The 19335-nt window shown below is 37.6% G+C and overlaps 1 protein-coding gene and 1 long non-coding RNA gene across 3 annotated transcripts in view; one reads left to right on the top strand and one right to left on the bottom strand.

Annotated features, from left to right (window-relative positions):
* pdcd6 (programmed cell death 6) overlaps positions 1-1902 on the top strand; it is a 60553-nt gene extending 58651 nt beyond the window's left edge. The window contains 1 exon segment of the mRNA NM_200950.1: positions 1182-1902. Within this exon segment, the coding sequence (NP_957244.1) occupies positions 1182-1280 (99 nt within the window). The 3' untranslated portion in view covers positions 1281-1902.
* Positions 1903-2955: 1053 nt separating this feature from the next.
* LOC137489220 (uncharacterized) lies at positions 2956-5789 on the bottom strand. 2 transcript variants are annotated; one of them, XR_011008599.2, is made up of 5 exons: positions 5682-5789; positions 4583-4709; positions 4321-4406; positions 3954-4053; positions 2956-3856 (listed from the first exon to the last, which is right to left on the bottom strand). It is a non-coding gene; the product is annotated as an uncharacterized lncRNA (long non-coding RNA). The 2 variants fall into 2 exon arrangements; XR_011008598.2 differs by having other exon boundaries at positions 3319-3856; positions 3954-3996.
* Positions 5790-19335: the final 13546 nt, after the last annotated feature.

Raw genomic sequence — 19335 nt, 5'->3', positions numbered from 1 at the left:
TATTATTATTATTATTATTATTATTATTTGCTTTTATTCTTGCCATAATAAAAATATATATTTGTAGAGTATCCCATGTTCTGTTGTCATTTATATTTGACTTTAATAGGTAGGACTGTCCGAGGTACAGTATAAACAAAAGCAGGTGATGCATCAAAGTTTGATTTTAAAAATCTGGAATGGTTAAAAAAAAATTCATAATCATTAAAATAAATTATAAAAATACTTTTAAATAATTAGTTAAAAAATCTTGAGCAATATTAATGACATGACGTAGTTTTAGAAACTTTCTACTTCTGTATTTATCCATCTGACCTTATGGTGGGTTTCTTTTGACCACCCTTTGTCTTTAAAAAGAATATCACAACAGTGAATACAGCAAGTATAAAAGTCTCAACTGTTTCATGAGAAGCGCACACAGTCAGCGGAGGTCTGCGATGTGTAGTCAGGTGAAAGTTTAAATCAGCCTTTAGGCTTTGTAACCTTTTCCAGATGGCTAGATCCCCATTTTCTGTCTCATTTGTTTTGATTGGATCTTGGCATGATGTTTAGCTTTTAAGGATCTTTTGGTCCACTTCACTTTGTCAGGCAGGTCCTAGTGATTTCTTGTGCAGGTTTCAGAGTAATCATATGATAAACCAGAGTTATGCTATGTTTTAACATGGGGAAAAGATACTATGTAGTATGCTATGTAGTTTCATATTTTATTATTCCTTAATAATAAAATCATTCATTTAAAAAGTGTATTATAGCTTTACTTGTGTTACCTTTGAATATTTTAAAATTAGCTTGATGATCTTAAACATTAAAAGGGTGACAAATATGCAAAAAATAAGAAATCAGTAAGGGGCAAACACTTTTTCATTCCACTAAACAAATGATTTACATTAATCCATATAAAGTGTAATAATCTACTATTCATCAAAGTTTCATGTAAACCATCATGTTTCTTGCACAGACCAATTGTTTAACTTCAGCAGGTCTCAATGCGAAGAACTATGGGTATGATAGGCCAAACCCAGCCAAAGTACCAGCACAAAAACCCAACAAAATAGTAAAATCATCAAAAAGAAGACATCAGTTTGATAGAGATTCTTTATTTCAGAACTGCACAGCATTAGTGATGAACTGTCGGTTGGATCTATACCATTAATCTGCTGCTTGTATCTTGATTTGTACAGAGATTAACCGATGTTTTTCGGCGATACGACACAGATCAGGACGGCTGGATCCAGGTGTCTTACGAGCAGTATCTGTCAATGGTCTTCAACGTGGTATAGCACAACACACGCACGCCTGCAATCTCCTGTGCCAAACCAAATCTCGCTCCCCTGCAGTCTTCAGCAGAGACTAGTCAACACTACCCTCTACAGGACAACATGGGGACTAGATCTTTAGGACGTCATTCCGTCTGTCTCTCTGTTCATCGCTTAGTAGCCATATCATACTGCGTTATGGTCTTAACCATTATTATTGAAACAGTTATGGAATATCACTCCCTTCTGTGTTTAAGGAATGTTGACATTGTGAAAATCATATTAAGACTTGGTTGCATGCTTTATGATAAACCTCCTTAATGTCAAAGCATGAACTAATGTTTTCTATTTTTGTTTAGTTTTTTTTTTTTTTTTGGCTGATTTCATGTTTACAATGAAATCCTGTGAAAGCAGGTTGTGTTTGCCATATAAGATCCTTTTATTTGGATTGACTGTCAGCTCTTCCATATATTTGTAAAAAAAAAAAATCTATTTTTAATCTGCACAATGTAATTCAAACTTTTATTTTAGGAAGGAGGTACATATGCTTTTGTATGCCTTTTTCATGCATGATGCCTTACAAATGTTAAAATGGCAAAAAAAAAAAAGGATAACTGTTTTATTAAAAACTGGAACATGTTTGAAATTGCGTGTGTGTGTGCGCGTGTGTGTGTGCGCGTGTGTGTGCGCGTGTGTGTGTGTGTGCGTGCTTGTGCGTGTGTGTGTGTGTGTGTGTGCGTGCGTGTGTGTGTGTGTGTCTATTTGTCGTTCATAAATTCAGGGTACCAAGCTTTTTAAAAGTACTTGAATATCAGACATATAGATTCAAGGCCTTGAAAATACTTAAAAACAAACACAGGTCATTGAAAGTGCTTGAATTAAATTTGTATATGGGCTTATTTCAACAAATGTACTCGATTGTCAAAAACAGAAAGAAGAATAACTGAAAATTTCATAAATTTAAAATCTTACATTTAATCTTAACCCTCTACTACTGCACGGTGAAACCATATGGCAACATGATACTTAAGTTATTTTCCCTGCCACTTCTTTACAACCAACTTTATTATTATTTTTTGTTGGAAAGAAGAAACCTTGGAGTAGCCAATGATGTCACATAACATGCAGTGTTTTTCTGTTGCGCTATTTCTGACAGACTGGTGTTAATTGTGAGTAGTTGCTGAAGGCAAATATAAACGTCATTAAGAACAAAGCATACAATTTTGTCACATCCTCAAACAAATCTGAAAAAATCAACTTTAGTAAGTTATGACATATTCACCACTCAATGTTTTATCAAATAATTTTTTTGTAAATCGATCAAATGTGTGTTGCCAAATGGAAATACTGCAAAAAATGGAAAATGCAACATTGCAATGGGTTAGCTGTGGTAATGTAATTTGCATTATGCATAAAATCCAGTTTAAATGGCAATACTACTTTTGAATAGATCTCAGAACAGGGAACAGTGTATTAGTGAGCACCACCATGTTCTATGGTAAGTGAAAGAAGAAAAGGACACAACTGGCTCTTTCTGCAGATGACAGTAAGGATGAGATGGGTTTATGTGACCAAGAGAATGATGCAGACTGGACATTTGATAGAGACAGTTCAGGTAAGTTAGCTCAGAGGCAGATAAGACAGGTGTGGTATAGTAAATATACATATATTCATTCATTCATTCATTTTCTTTTTTTTCGGATTTGTCCCTTTATTAATCCGGGGTCGCCACAGCGCAATGAACTGCCAACTTATCCAGCAAGTTTTTACTTCCAGCCGCAACCCATCTCTGGGAAACACCCACACAGCAAAATATGGGGACCCAAAACAACTCTATGGGTGTTAATTTCAACACTTTGAAAGTGTCTCATGGGGTCCACTAAAAACAGACTTAAATCAACACTTTCAAAAGGGTTGGCACATTGACACCGAAGGGTTAATTTTAACTCTGGACAGAGTTAAAAATGTAACTATATTTAACACCGCCTGGTGTATTATATTGTTATTTTATTCAACTCTCTTGAGTGTAAATATGGTAAAAAGGTCAAATAGACTGTAAATTACAAAAGAAAAAACATTTTATTTGAAAACATCCACCACTTCAACAATTCATTCAGTTTTTAAAATGCAACAATGTCAAATATGCTTTAAATGTTTTATTAGTACAGACAGTATCAACAAAATATGTATGACCAGTGCTCAAAAAGGCTGTTTCAGTCCTTTGGTTCAAACTTGATGTTTCATCAGAGCAATTTGAAAGTTCATATCGTCACTCATAGTTTTCTTCTGAACGCATAGTTTTCTTATGAAATTACATTTTAAACAACTTGGCGTGCAAATCTTTCACTTCTGGTGTTTCCTTGGTCCTCCATATCAAACACAGCAGTTTAAATGAAGGTATAAATGCTGTAAACTTGTGTGAAAACAAACTGGAGCTAGGAAATCTCATCAAGCATGTCCTGTGAATGAAGTGCTTCCCAGCCACAGGATGACCTTTTTATCCATGACGATGTAGTAGCTGCTGATCGCTCGTCTGGTGGTTCCTGATGCACGGATATAGGGCGATGCTCATCTAAGAACTCTTCAAGACTCCAGCATGGCTAAGAAACAGGTTTGAAAACAAATTGCAATCAAATTCTATGATATATTTAAAAGAACATTTAAAGTAAATAAAACATTCAAGAAATCTAAACTCACCTTTTGAAAATCTTCATCATGATCCACAACTTGACTCTCCCAGCTGGATGAGGTGACAGGATATGGAAAAGTAGAAAAAACACATACATCCCTGTTGGATCTCCAAAAACAATTAGGTTAACCACTATGACTAGAACTGGAAAAACAGGCAGCTGTCTGTCGAGAATCCTGAATTTAACACAACACTTGGAGCAAAATTTAGAGGAGCTTAAAATCTTTGATATCATTTAGTGATGCTGACTTCCCCAAAATATTGGCCACAGTGTAAAAAATATTCATAAACTTACAGTTTTCGGTAAGCGTGTGCGTGTGTGTGTGTGTGTGTGTGTGTGTGTGTGTGTGCGTGCGTGCGTGCGTGCTTCTTTACCAGATTCAACTTGTTAGGCCCTTTCAGGTCCAGTATTGACGCCACCTTTCCTGGAGTCTAGCAGATGTTTCAGGTCCAAATATTATCTAAAATATTAGGATAAGCAGAAGAGGAAAAGTGCAAAGCAAAGAGCAAAACATTATTTAAGTAACAGTTCACCCACAATACAAAACTTATTACCTTCATGTCATTTGTTATTCTCTAATGCTCTAATACCCTCTCAGCTTATTGTGAAACAAATACAGAACTTTATCAAACATACCTTCATTATTATCACCACATATGACCAAGAAGGTGTGCTTGGTCATTTCACCAACTCTGGAAATACACCATCCGTCTCTAATCAGCCACCGTCACAGGGTCTTGTGTTATTGTATAAAGAACTGTGGCTGTTAAAAAAACAACAAAAAATTAGTATCTAACACATATGCATAACCTTCAGATAAAAAAGAGAGATGAACATCACAAAGTATGCCTCACACTTTTTCAGATATCTTTTGATTCAGATGTTGATTATTGATAATAAATCAACAAATCAAACCTGTATCATCATTAGGCTGCTCAAATATTAATCAGTGGATTAATTTTTACAGACAGGTGGCTGTTTACAACGCACTAAATTGTCTTAAATAAAACGGAAATGTTGTGTACAGTACATGCTAAGTTTAGCCTATAGTTTTAAGCACAATATCATGCGGGAGAAAAAGCTTGACTAAGATGTTCCTGACTACAGAAATAGCCTAACTTACTAACGTCAGACATCCCGAGTTGGGAAAAGTCATTTTCGGGGGATACAGAGTTGATTTGCGGGAGGTAGCGGGAGAGATGAGTACCTGAAGAGCAATGGGATGAGTTGCGCGCGACGTACCTGAAGAGCGGTGGGGGTGACTTGCGCGCGACGTACCTGAAGAGCTGGGAGGGATGCGGTGGAGAGGGGTGTGCAAAGTGTTTAATGACTAGGCGGGAGACGCGCGAATTCCGGGAGATTATCATTCATTTGCGGGCATCTACTTGGGCATCTGGGAGTCTCTGTGCATTTGCGGGATAACGTTAACGTTAGTCCCGCAACTTCCGGGAGACTTCTGTAACGTTAAATGTCTGAGAAAGTGCAAACGCGTTCATTTAAAGACATTAATGTTAACATTCCGCCTTTTAATGGTTGTCAACACTTAATATAATTCAAGCGTACGTTATCACGCGAGTCTATGGACTAACGGTAACGTTATATGGACGGCCACGAATGAACCAGTTTAAAAGGGCCGTGGTGTTTAAAATAACCAAATTAACATACACTAATAACAAACAATCATATGTTTTAGTCAGGAAGCCTTTTACAAGTAGGCATATGTTCATTTACTCACCAGATATGTTTTAGAAACTCTCCAGAGCTTATGGAAACCGTCCTGTGTTGCCGTTAGCATCCGGGCAGAGTAGGCTAGGCGGCTCCGGGGATTCCCTCGCTAGTTTGCTTCGAATTAAAGGAGAAGTGCCGATTTTATTTTACAAATGGGTAACAACGCACAAAATGGCATTAAGCGTGACAGAAATGTGTTGAAGATGTACATTTGATGTTTTTATGCCCTATGTATGCGTGAGCACATATAAAAACATTCTTGAAAAGAAGTCAATAGTAATGCAGTTAAGCTAGATACACAAACGACCATGAATGAACCGCAGAAGTTTAAAATTGTCACTCCATTCTTAAGTTATTAACTTAACAACATGTTTACAACGGTATTTCCTTAAAGAAAGTCAGTAAAATACCAACATTTAGGAGGTTTGTGTGAAGAAAAAGGCATGAGACGTGAATACCAAAAATACAAAAAAACTTTATTATTTTCCTTAATTATCCAATATAAATCACTTTTTAAAAACTTGTTAACTGATAGTAGCCACACAATCACATAAAGAACACAATAACAACGACAATGAGGCTTACAACGTAGAGGCTTACCATGGTGGCAGGTAAACTAGTTACGTAGCACTAAACTCTACAAAATTACAAATGGTCTTACCGCAAGTGCACCACACACACAAGCATATGTGAGCACACAACACACACCCTGCACTCAGGACAACTAACGGCCTGCCTGGAAGAACACGGAAATTCCCCAAGAGCGATTCATAAAAATCTCCTTGCAAGATAAAAAAAAAAAAAAAAAAAAAAAAAACAGTAATAATAATAATAATAATAATAATCAATTAACTCAAAAAGAATAAACTTCCCACAGGAAGCAAATCAAACAATGAATTGGGTACAAAAAGAAAAATAATGAAGCCCAGAAAACACAAATGAATCCACGCACTCAAAATGTAACAGCTACTACTAGTGTGCAAGTACTCAATGTGAAGGCAATTCGAGTCTGTGATTCACAGCACAATAGTTGGCATGTTTAAGTTAAAGCCTGATTTATACTTCTGCGTCAGGTGACCGGCGTAACCCACGGCGCATGCAACGCGCGTGGCTGTGCATTTATACTTCTGCGCGCTGTCTCTGTCGGTCTGCATTAACACTTCCGAAACGCTAGTGGGCAGTGAGGTGTAAATGTTCCTCTGTGTCAAGTTTCTTCTCTGCTTTTTTGCTTTTCCTGAACACTTCCGGGATGTACAAGTGGCTCAAACTCGCTCATTTTGAGGCAGGAACCGGCGGACATGCAACAACTTTAACTATGAGGTAAACACAAAACAAAACTTTCCTTCCGGATCTCCTTCACGGGACTCCACACTTGTAAACAATCGCTCGCGCCATTCGCGCGGCTCTCGGTCCCACCCAGACTCGTCAGCGCTACCAAGCCGACCAATACACAGTGCTTAAGCCTGATTTATACTTCAGCGTCAAGTGACTGGCATAACCCACGGCGCAGGCAACGCGCGTGGCTGTGCATTTAAGCCTGATTTATACTTCTGCGTCAGGTGACCGGCGTAACCCACGGCGCAGGCAACGCGCGTGGCTGTGCATTTATACTTCTGCGCGCTATCTCTGTCGGTCTGCATTAACACTTTCGAAACGCTAGTTGGCAGTGAGGTGTAAATGTTCCTTTGTGTCGAGTTTCTTCGCTACTTTTTTGCATTTCCTGAACACTTTCAGGATGTACAAGTGACTCCACAAGTGACTCCACACTTGTAAACAATCGCTCACGCGGCGTCACGCCATTCGCGCGGCTCTCGGCCCCACCCAGACTCGTCAGCGCTACCAAGCCGACCAATCACAGAGCTTACGCTACGCGTCGTTGCGACGTGTAGTTACATTTTTTGAGAGGTGCACGTCAGTGACGGCGATGGCCACGGCGAAGGGCTATGCGTCAGCGCCGTAGTATACGCCGGTGTTTGACGCAGAAGTATAAATCAGCCTTAATACTTCTGTGTATAAATGCACAGCCACGCGCGTTGCCTGCGCCGTGGGTTACGCTGGTCACTTGACGCAGCAGTAAAAAATCAGGCTTAATCCGGCATCAGAAAAAAAGTGAAGCACCAGAGGTGTGGACTCGAGTCATGTGACTTGGACTCGAGTCATGAATTTGATGACTTCAGACTCGACTTGACAAAATATGAAAAGACTTGCAACTCGACTTGGACTTGAACATAAATGACTCGGACTTTCACTTGGACTTGCGCCTATTGACTTGTAAAGACTTGCTACTTTCTATAAAAAGCCCAAAGATAAAAAGTATGTTGAAGGAGCGCTCTATCTCTGTGTGTGTGTGTGACAGAAAGCATGCGCGCATACTTTCGACCACTAGCGCTTTGTGGCGCACTTCCGTGTTTTTGCACCAGCAGGAAATTTGAAGATGCCATTTTCATTCTGACTCGGAGAGTGAAATAAACACATCCACGATCTGCTCCTTTTGTTTTATTTAGCGGATTTACAATATCTGTCAAAGGTAAGAGACTTTACTACTCGCAATGTGTTACTGTTGTGCAAAAGCATTGTTTTACTGTTGTGCATAAGTCAATGAACTTCAGTTTTTTTAACCAAACTTAACCTCTCCTCATTTATTTCACATAATTATGAATGAACATGGCTGTAATTTATGTTTTTGCACTTGGTCGTTTGTGTCAATGCGCATATGTTTTATTTTTGTGTTTTGCCCATCCTCTGACAGTATTTTCTATTATAGTTTAACATTTACTATTGCATTATTACAATTTAAAGGTATGCTTGTTAACATTAATGTTAATGCACTGTGGTTTAACAAAGGTTAACCAATAATTTTATTTCCATTAATTAATAAATACTGTAATGATTTGTAACTGTACTTCACTGCATTGTTTGTTCACATTAGTACATAGATAAACTTAATTAATTAATACAACCTTATTGTAAAGTGTTACCTTTTTTATATTTTGGATTGATGCTATTAATTTTATTTAGTATTTAAAACCTTAAAAGTATTTGTATTATTGTTGATGTTATGCCTCTTAGCAATATTTTAGTCCTCTACATGGTTTTTAATTAAATTTTTATTGTGAGATTGTAATGTAATGCATCTATATTGTTGAATTTCTGTTTGTTATTTTTTCTGTATTTCCCCCTCTATATTTAAGGCTTATCTACTATTTTTAAGGTACTTAAAACCAACAATCTAATAAAAAATACAATTGACAATCACATTTCGTTTCATGAGTGTCTTTGTTCCTGTTTTGTAGGACTCTTATTTTAACAGATTTCATTGGAAAACACTTGACTGATCATTCAATTAAAGTTTTACCTTTATTATTCCATCACTCAATGAGATCATTTAATTGTGAGTTGAATTACTCCATTTGTAATTGTTTTTAAATAAACTAAAAATGAAGACTTGTTTTTTTCAGTTTGTTGAATTTGAACTCTACATATTAAAAGATATTTAAAACCACTATGAATGTATTTAAACTAATATTTAAATTTATATAACTGTTTCACTGTGGGTATTTCTATTTTAATTTATTTAGCACATTTATTGCCTATTCAAACATGAAAACAAGTTTTAGATAATTTGTGGCTCTAATAAATTGTTAAACATTACAATATCCCTGCAGAAAAATCCAGCTTAAACCAGCCTAGGCTGGTAAGCTGGCTTTAGCTGGTCGACCAGGCTGGTTTTAGAGGGGTTTTGGTCAGTTCTAGGCTGGTTTCCAGCCATTTCCAGCCTGGTCTTAGCTGATCAGGCTGGAAACTGACCAGCAAAATCCAGCTAAAACCAGCTTGACCAGCCTGGTTTAAGCTGGACATAGCTGGTTTTGGCTGGGCTCCCAGCCTGGCTAGGCTGGTCAAGCTGGTTTTAGCTGGTCATCTCCCAGCCTGACCAGCTAAGACTAGGCTAAAAAATGGCTGGAAACCAGCCTGGAAATGGCCAAAACCCCTCTAAAACCAGCCTGGTCGACCAGCTAAAACCAGCCTAGGCTGGTTCAAGCTGTTTTTTTCAGTAGGGATTTTTGACAAAATGGTCTAAAATGATAGTTTACAAGTGCCTAAGTGGGATTTGAACCCCGTTCTTTATGAAAAGAAAGAAAAATCTGATTGGCTCTGACATTACTTTCACCAGTGGGCAGGTACTTCAATCTGATTGGCTGGTCTCTCGTGCACGTATTCAGTCTCACTGCGTTTGCTTGAGTTTTGTCCAACCTGGCGCCTCAAACCTTTCCTGCTTTTGCTCTCCAGAGATCCTCCTGGTAAATTGATTATTCCAGAATGTTGATATGGTTTATCAATGTTGATAATGGTTTCCTTATTTTTTATCACAGTTACATTTCTGCTTGCGTTAGTTATATTTTTGTTTAAATGTTTTTTTATTTGATTAGTATGGTACACCTTTCGGGTGATTAATAAATGTTTGTAAAACAAAATGCATTCTTTACATCCAACATCTATTCTCTGTGTCTTTAAGTGTTTGTAACTGGAAATATCTCATCATAAAACATACAGCCTAAATGTTATGGTTTATTAGATTAAAAATTTAATATGTAAGTCTATTTTAGTATTTTGGTTATTGTTAATAAATAGTGCCTCAATATAAATCATATCAAAAAGCACGAAAGGAAGAGGAAACACAAGACTCAAATTCTGTATATAATCTCTGAGAGCACGCAGGAAAATGTGTGCGTGAGCAGTGCATATTTAAGAGCGAGAAAATTTGCGCGTGCGCAGCGTATATTTCAGAGCTCGCAAGCAGTTTTGTCCACAGAGGAAATCGGTGCACGAGCGTCACACAAGGTAGAGAGCAAAGTTCTTCATTGTTATGTGAAGAAAACAACGTTAATTTTTGTATAAAGTAGCCTTCATTGAGAATATGTGCCACAATTTTACATTGCTGCTAGACAGATTTGCATCTTCATCTCTTCAGCACACACAAGATTCAATTGACAAAATACCAAGTTCACTCAATTTTACTTTGCAGCATACAGGAGTTGTTGGTCTACTGCTGCCTCATTGAGGTTGTTTATGTAGTTTTAGTTAATCACAAGTTGATCACAGAAGACATAACATAGCACAACTAAACTTAATGAACTAGACAGCAGTAGACCTGCAATTTCTGTGTGATGTGAGGCAAAATGGACTCTATTGTAGTGGAACTCGTTCTTGTGCAATGTGCTGTGTAGACAAGATGCAGCACTGTTTAGCACTTTTTCAGAAAATTACATTTGTGTTTTTATATATCTGAGCAATGTTCTTTCATAAAAAAAGGTTTGTTTAATAAATACAGATCTTACAACCATACATAATCTGTTTACAGTTCATTTTTCTGTTAAAAAGACTCGAAAAGACTCGAAAATCAAAGAATAGGACTTTGGACTTGACTTGAGACTTGTTGCCTTTGACTTGGGACTTGACTCGGGACTTGCCTATCTTGACTCGGGACTTGACTCGGGACTTGAGGGCAATGAATTGAGACTTACTTGTGACTTGCCAAACAATGACTTGGTCCCACCTCTGTGAAGCACACATCAAACGGACTCCAGCAGTATCAAATCAGCGATCAATAGTGGTTTAAAAAGAAAGCGGTGGTCTATGAAGCAGCAGTCTATAAAAGCAGTAGTTTATAAAGCAGCGGTCTATTAAAAAAAAAAACAGCAATATCACAAATGTTGCTCCCTCGGCGTGCCCACACGCAGTTATCCTTCCTCTAGTTTGCAAGCCACTTTAGCAACACGCACTCACGGACGCAGTTGTAGATTAAAACACAGTCCAGGAATAAAAAAGCGATCCAGCTGGGGTGACTACAACACAAGCTACAGCCAATTTTATCCGCAGATGCTGCAGGAACGGAAAGGGCAGAGGCGGGAACAGCGGGACTCCGGTAGTGATGCACAAGCGGTGCTTCAGTACACAAACACACACCCAAATCCTAGACACTCGAAACAGATACACATCCATGGATCTGAAATATTTCCCCCATAGCATGGTAGAATTATTTGATTTATGTAGATATAACTGCTCATTCTATACAAGAAAAAAAAAAAAATGAGTGACTGACTGCATTTATGCCGAAAACTGCCTTTAGTTGATTTCATTAGTCAGCTGCTATGCACCTTAATCCTTACAAGTTTTTTTTCTCTCTTTTGTTTGTTTAATTGTCTATTTCAATTGTTTCTCTCAATGCCAGGGGGCTACGTGATAATGTTAAACGCAAAGCACTGTTTCTATATGCTAAAGCCTGATTTATACTTCTGCGTCAAGTGACCGGCGTAACCCATGGCGCAGGCAATGCACGTGGCTGTGCATTTATACTTCTGCGCGCTGTCTCTGTTGGTCTGCATTAACACTTCCGAAACGCTAGTTGGCAGTGAGGTGTAAATGTTCCTCTGTGTCGAGTTTCTTTGGTGCTTTTTTGCTTTTCCTGAACACTGTCGTAAATTCGACTTCTTATTAATTAGAAATGATCAGACCGGAGGATTTGAATATCAGAAAATAGACTTTATTCTCCATAATAAAGCCGAGAAAGAGCAGAGCAGACCTCATAGCATTCTCCTCCTGCTCCTTCTAAAGTATCTGTGTTCTCCATAATCTTTATAAAGGTAATTATGACACACCCCTTTTTGTCTCTTTTTAACTCTTGACCATTTTTGAATAGGTTTTCTAGTCTAAGGGGTCCTGCTATTCTTGGTTCTCAGCCCACTAGCTCATGTCAACAGAGATGTTACAGGTCTATGTCAGCAAAGTATAGATGCAACTTATGCAAAGGAACTAAGTGTTTACATACATTGTTATGATAGGATAATAACTTGATAATATGTTACTCATTCCAACTTCTGACACATATACCTTCATACAAGTATTTAACATATATAATCAGTGCTTTACATATTCAGTTATTCTACACAATCAGTCACTCAGCCTTCTCCTAGTGTTGCTTCTGTGCAGGCATACTCCTCTTACACAGACATATCACTGTATTTTTAACATAGGCTGGCATGTTTGCTGCAAACACTACATACATTTTGTGAAAAGAAAATTAACTGCTTTACACTTAGAAAATACTTCATACAGAGAGAATAAAATCTTCTTCAATCCCTCCTCTTAAGACTTTAGTCTTAATATAATTGTCTTTTAACCCCAAAGTGCAATTTCATAATCCAGTTCTCTTAATTACCTCTATCTAGTGACTGATATTAGCCACATAGCAGTTATCAATTGACTAGATTATGCCACTATACTTTGACAGAAGTCCAGCCAAACATTTCCCCTCTCTCTTGATTTGAAGGAAGTAAAAGACTGTACTCTGTTTTTCTCTTAACACATCAAAGACAATAAAGTTTTTAGCATAAGTATTCAGTTGGTTCAGTGCGAGCTGCTAGTTTTCACACTCATGTAGAATATACTTAAGTGATATTATATAGAGTTACCATGAAAGCAATATGCAAACAAAATCAATATGCAAACGTAGAAAGCATCAAATGTTGATCTTGATCTTTGGTCACCTTTGTTTCTCTTCTTCTAAGCTATCAGCATCTTCATTAAACTTTGAAAAGATGTTGATGGAGATGTGTGGTTGAGAGTCTAAGTTCTGAAATCTGCAGTTGTGCAATCATCATCCCTTGACTTGTGGCACTTCTGTATGTGGTATTCAGGCATATTATTAGAATCTCTCTTTACTTTGTTCTGATAAACTTCTTCCACAAGTTGCACTTCGTATTTTAGAGCTTTGGAATATTCAGGCTCCTCTGTTTCTGGTCAGCTTTTCCTTGCTGGAGTTGTTTCCTTTCGCTCCTTTGAGGCATTGGTACCTCATCAATGGCATCCCCTTTGGCAGCTGTTGGATTTGCCCTCATCCAGATATGGTCCTTTCCTCCTGAGCTCTCCAGAGCATCCTCAGATAGACTCAATCACCTAGACCAATTGGACCTTGCATCACTGCTCTCTCACATGGCTCCTTTCTGGTTTCCTGCACAGATATCACTTTGCACATGGCAATTATTTGTTTCTTCATTTAAGTCCCTACTGCATTCGACATCTTTGCAAACCATTCCAAGATTTATGTGCAAGGTTATAGGTGAGATTATATGCAAGGTTTTATGCAAAGTTTCATGTGGTTTCTTGCAAGGGTCTTATGTGAAGTTTCTTGCAAGGTTTCTTTCAAGGGTCGACCCAATAGTAGTTTATGCGATGCGGTGTTAGATGCTTATTTCTGTCAGTTTCCATGCCATCACTCACCAATGCACTTGTTAACACATTAATCCCATCATGTTTATTATTTTCACATATGTTTTCAAGCTTTGGCCTTAATGGATCATCTTCTTTTTCAGCCATTTCTGGTAATTGAGCATAATACAATTATTATCTCTTTTGCTTTATTCACAAATTTTTCATACTCCTATAGATGTTTTTATTTATTGATCACTTATTAACTTCATGAATACTTTATGAATGCAAACCCTTTATGAACTTATTTCTGAAGGCATTTAGAAATTTAAAAAGTACTTCTCTTGTCACAGATGTAATAACTGTTCCTGCTTCATAATTTGCTTCTGGTACCATCTCCAATCATCTACTCATCATAGTTTTCTTTACTGTGCTTGTTTACGGAATAAATCTCTAAAGCTCTTGAGTGACCTGTCCGAGCAGCCTCTAACCTTAACCGGTAACCACAGAATTCTCCACTACACTCCTCTTGAGTGACCCGTTACTTCTGCTCCAGTTTTTACTGTTTTACAGTAAAAATAGCATTTCACAGGATTTTTGCCTTTTTTCCCTCAGCCTCCTGAATAATAATATTTATTATTATTAAAACAGAACGGGTACTCTGAGGTCTTTGCGCGCTTCTCTCTACTTTATTAATCTGTTTTAATCTCTTAACTGTCACCACACTTTAAGAACTTCCTCTTAAAACTTAAAAATGTTCTAGGCATATTCTTCATAATTAAAAATTTCTCAAACATGAGTAACAGTTACTAGTTAACCTTTATCCTATCCGTCAAGGCCCTCTTAGGAAAACACATGATTTGCATGCAAATTGTTATATTCTTCTGGTATTCAAAACCCCTTTGTTTCCTTTTTTGTTTACTTTTACTTTTTTAGTTTTACTTGTAGTTCGTTATAGCTGGAGAAACAGTTCAAGTGACTTTTTACCGTTACAAGCAGGTCCTTGGTAGAAAAACACAAACGTATAAGCGAAAATTGCTTACCGTTTTTTATCGTGGCCACATATTTGTGTTTTTCCTCCAAGCCCCCGCATGTCCAGTGTCACCCGTTCGTCTCTGTCCAGCCCCACGTTGGGCGCCATTTGTCGTAAATTCGACTTCTTATTAATTAGAAATGATCAGACCGGAGGTTTTGAATATCAGAAAATAGACTTTATTCTCCATAATAAAGCCGAGAAAGAGCAGAGGAGACCTCAAAGCATTCTCCTCCTGCTCCTTCTAAAGTATCTGTGTTCTCCATAATCTTTATAAAGGTAATTATGACACACCCCTTTTTGTCTCTTTTTAACTCTTGACCATTTTTGAATAGGTTTTCTAGTCTAAGGGGTCCTGCTATTCTTGGCTCTCAGCCCACTAGCTCATGTCAACAGATGTTTTGTCAACAAAACTTTCCATTCGGAGCTCCTTCACGGGACTCCACACTTGTAAACAATTGCTACATTGGGTTCGCGCCATTCGCGCGGCTCTCGGTCCCGCCCCGACTCGTCAGCAATACCAAGCCGACCAATCACAGAGCTTGCGCTACGCGTTGTTGCGATGTGTAGTTACATTTTTTGAGAGGTGCACGTCAGTGACGGCCACTGCAAAGGGCTATGCGTCAGCGGCGTAGCATACGCCGGTGTTTGACGCGGAAGTATAAATCAGCCTTAAATCTTTTAAAACAGATTTTTGTTTCTTTCAGGAGTCTCGTTCTGTTCTTAATGATAATACTTTTTGGAAAAATCAATGGGGAAAAGAGGTTTGGATGGCTCATGGTTCTGAGCATTCTGCTGGTGTAATGATAATGAAAAAACGTTTTTCTGGCTCAGTCCTACAAAAATATCTTGATCCGAAGGGGCATTTTTTTAGTGTTGTTAATTTGTGTTAATAATGTTTTTATATTACTGGTTAACATTTATGGATATAATACCACCAGAGAAAATGATTTATTATTTGAAGAGATAGGTCAAAGAATTTTGGTATGGTCTAATACACTTCCAGATGCCCTGATCTGTATTGGTGGAGATTTTAATATTGGTCCTGACAACTATGTAGATAGATTTCCTCCCAGACAGGCTGCTTCTCCTAATTCAAAATTAAGAATGTTTATGGATAAGTTTGATTTAATTGATATCTGGAGGGAGAAGTATCCTAATGTTGAATCTTACACATGGCGTAATAAGAACCAATCAAGACTTTCCCGTATAGATTATTGGCTTGTTCCTCATGCTTTTAAAAATTTGAATGTTTCAGTTAGTATCCTTCCCTCATCGTTAACAGATCACCACACTATTCTTCTTTCTATTCCTCTATCCACAGGACACTCAAACATTAATTTTAGAGCCTCTTATTGGAAAATGAAATCTTCTCTGCTTAATCATGATGAGTTGAAAAAAAGAATTTCTTATTTAATTCAATTCTACTGGACCAAAGCTTCATCTGACAAAAAATTTAGATCTAATTGGGAGTTACTAAAATACGAGATAGGATTATGTGTCAGGCACTTTTGCGCCAATCTGGCAAAACAGAGGAGGTACGAAGAGGAAAAGGTCATTTCTAATATTATATCACTTAATAATAATGTTATATCACAGAAGCTGATTTAACAGAGCTTGCAGAACTTCAATGTAAATTAGATAAAATTTATAAGTATAAAGCCGAAGGCTCCTATATCCGCTCTAGGAGGAAATGGCTAGAACAAGGTGAACAAAGCTCTACTTATTTTTTTAGAATGGAAAAACCTAATTCTAAAATTCTCACTATTGACTCTTTACAAATTAATGGCATTTTAAAAAATAACCCTAAAGAAATTGCCTCTTTCTGTAGTAACTTCTATTCAGAACTCTATAAATCTAATTATTGCGAAGAATCTGCATCCCTTTTCTTTCAGTCTTTAAAGGAAATTAATCTAATTTCTAATGATGAGCAATCTGCCTGTGATAAAAATATAAATATTACTGATATAATTGACAGCATTGGAGGTCTCAAAAATAACAAATCTCCTGGCACAGATGGCCTAACGGCTGAATTTTACAAATGTTTTGCAAAAGAATTAGCACCATTCCTGCTAGAGATGTTTTCAGAGAGTGTTCAGTCAGAAAGTTTGCCTCCAAGCTTAACACGATTGTGGTAGGAGAGGTAATTAGTTGCCTAGTGTCATTAATTTACAGGTCCTTTTCTCTGTCCTATCACAATACGGCATACGGGCTATAAAAAGAGGGAAGCATTTGCTACCTGGGATGCGTCACTTGATTAGTTGCGGCGCCGTGAACGCACTTCGTCACTTCCCACACCTGTTGAGGGCGGTGAGGGGTTTTGATCGGGCTGGAAGTTGCTTCGCCTGAATTGTTTGGCTGCAATCGCCAACGCTAGAATGCGTGTAAGGACTGGAAAAGGTAAGCAAGCGTCTGTCTCATGTTTTGGTTGTCGCGATCGTTTTGGAAACGCTGTGTCCGCTTTTCTCAGCTGCGAGAACCAGATGCAGGTGCGCGACTGTTTGTTGGCGGTGCCGGCTGTTGACTGAAATGTACGTGCTATCTGCCTTTTGAGGGACTGATTGAACCCTGATTCCCTTCGGTGAGCAGTAGGTAGGTGTTTACATGTAGTTGCATATGGCTTATAGCAGATTTTGGACTTTATCATGACGATTGACTTATTTGTTTAGGCTGGGTGGCACTCTGCGAGGGGAGCTCCGTCGGGCGCTCCATGTGCGGCTACAGTGCTGTCCTGTTTCCCGTGTTTTTTTCATGTTTTCTTAGATTTTGGTCTTTCGTTTTTGTTTTCCTAATTGTTTCTTTTTGAGTTCTGTTTTTGGTTACACAAGGATTGTTTAACTTATTTTTGTTGGTACATTTTATCTATCTTCGTTTGTTTGGGTTTAATTTTCTTTATAGGATAAATTTATATAGTGTGGCTGGATTTATTTGTTTATTTTTATTATTTTGACTTATTCATCCAGCATGTTTTGATTTTTCCTTACATTTTTGTGCTTTTTGTGAAAATTTTTACTTTTGTATTTTTTTCATTATTATTATTATTATTATTATTTCATTTATTTTCTCTTTAATTTGGTTTAAGATTTAATTGTTTCCTCCCTTTAAGACGGAATTTAGTTGCTTTTCTTCGTTTTCATTTATCAACTTTATTACATTTTTTTGTGTTTTGTTTATCTAATAATTTACTTGTGTAACTGATTTATTTTTTTGTTTAATTGCAGGCCAGTGGTCCGACTTTAAGGCCGGTGACAGAGCCAGAGCTCCCCGGGGTGGGAGGCTAATTTTATTGGACATTTTTAGAATTTCTCACAGTGTGTAGTGATCACTGTGTGCTGGTTTGTGCGTGTGAGTGCTCTCTTTTTACACAGTGGATTGTAGTGGTTTTCACTTGCCTGAAGTACAGTTTGGCCACTTTCCCTAACTCTGGCGAGCTCTGGCCCTGGGGCACCTTCATAAAATTACAAACTGTCATGTCAATGTCGTAATATTGGTTTTAATCCTGTTTTTTATTTTTGAGATTTGTAAATAAGAAATCTATTTTTGTACCGTGCCAATGTCTCTGACTGCAATTTGGTGGAACGAACTTGTGCGTGCCTTTTATATGGGTGGTGCGTGTATTTAAATTCTTTGGGTGAAATTCCCAAGGTGGCGTAGTCGGGTAAATCATTAATATTGTCAGATTGGAGGTCTAGCTCCATCCGCCCACCTGCCACCCCGTCACATCTTGGCGTAGTCGGCAGGATCATTAATATTGTCAGATTGGAGGTCTAGCTCCATCCGCCCACCTGCCACCCCGTCACACAAGGTTTACTAACTCTAATGCCTAAACCCAAAAAAGACCTTTCTCTAATAGATAATTGGCGACCTATCTGTCTGCTCAATAATGATTATAAAATATTAGCCTGTATCTTAGCTAAAAGACTTAAAGTTCTAAACTCTGTTATTGATGAGACTCAATCAGGATTTATGCCAAAAAGACATATTGTTAATAATATCCGTCTTGTTTTAGATTTATTAGATTATCCTGAATTAATTATTGATGACAGCTTTATTCTTTTCTTAGATTTCTATAAAGCATTTGACTCTCTCAACCACATTTATTTTTTTTATCTCTCCAAAAGCTTGGATTTGGTGAATCATTTTGTAAATTTATAATAACTATTTACAATAATGCCAATTGCTCTATTAATCTTAAATGGGGCACCTCTCCAAGATTTTAGCTGTCAAGAGGAGCTCGTCAGGGTTGCCCTGTTTCACCTTATTTATTTCTTATAGCTGCACAATTTCTTTCCTCCTCCCTTTTGAGTAGTCATTTACAGGGTATTACTGTTGTTAATAAACACATACTTATCAGTCAACTAGCCGATGACACTACTTTATTTCTTAAAGATAAATCACAAATTCCTGTCGCTATCAAACTTAT

This window comes from Danio rerio, chromosome 24 (genome assembly GCF_049306965.1).
Source record: "Danio rerio strain Tuebingen ecotype United States chromosome 24, GRCz12tu, whole genome shotgun sequence".
Taxonomy (NCBI): Eukaryota; Metazoa; Chordata; class Actinopteri; order Cypriniformes; family Danionidae; genus Danio; species Danio rerio.
Note: the sequence above shows the minus strand (reverse complement) of the source record. Positions and strands in the feature narration are given on the sequence as shown.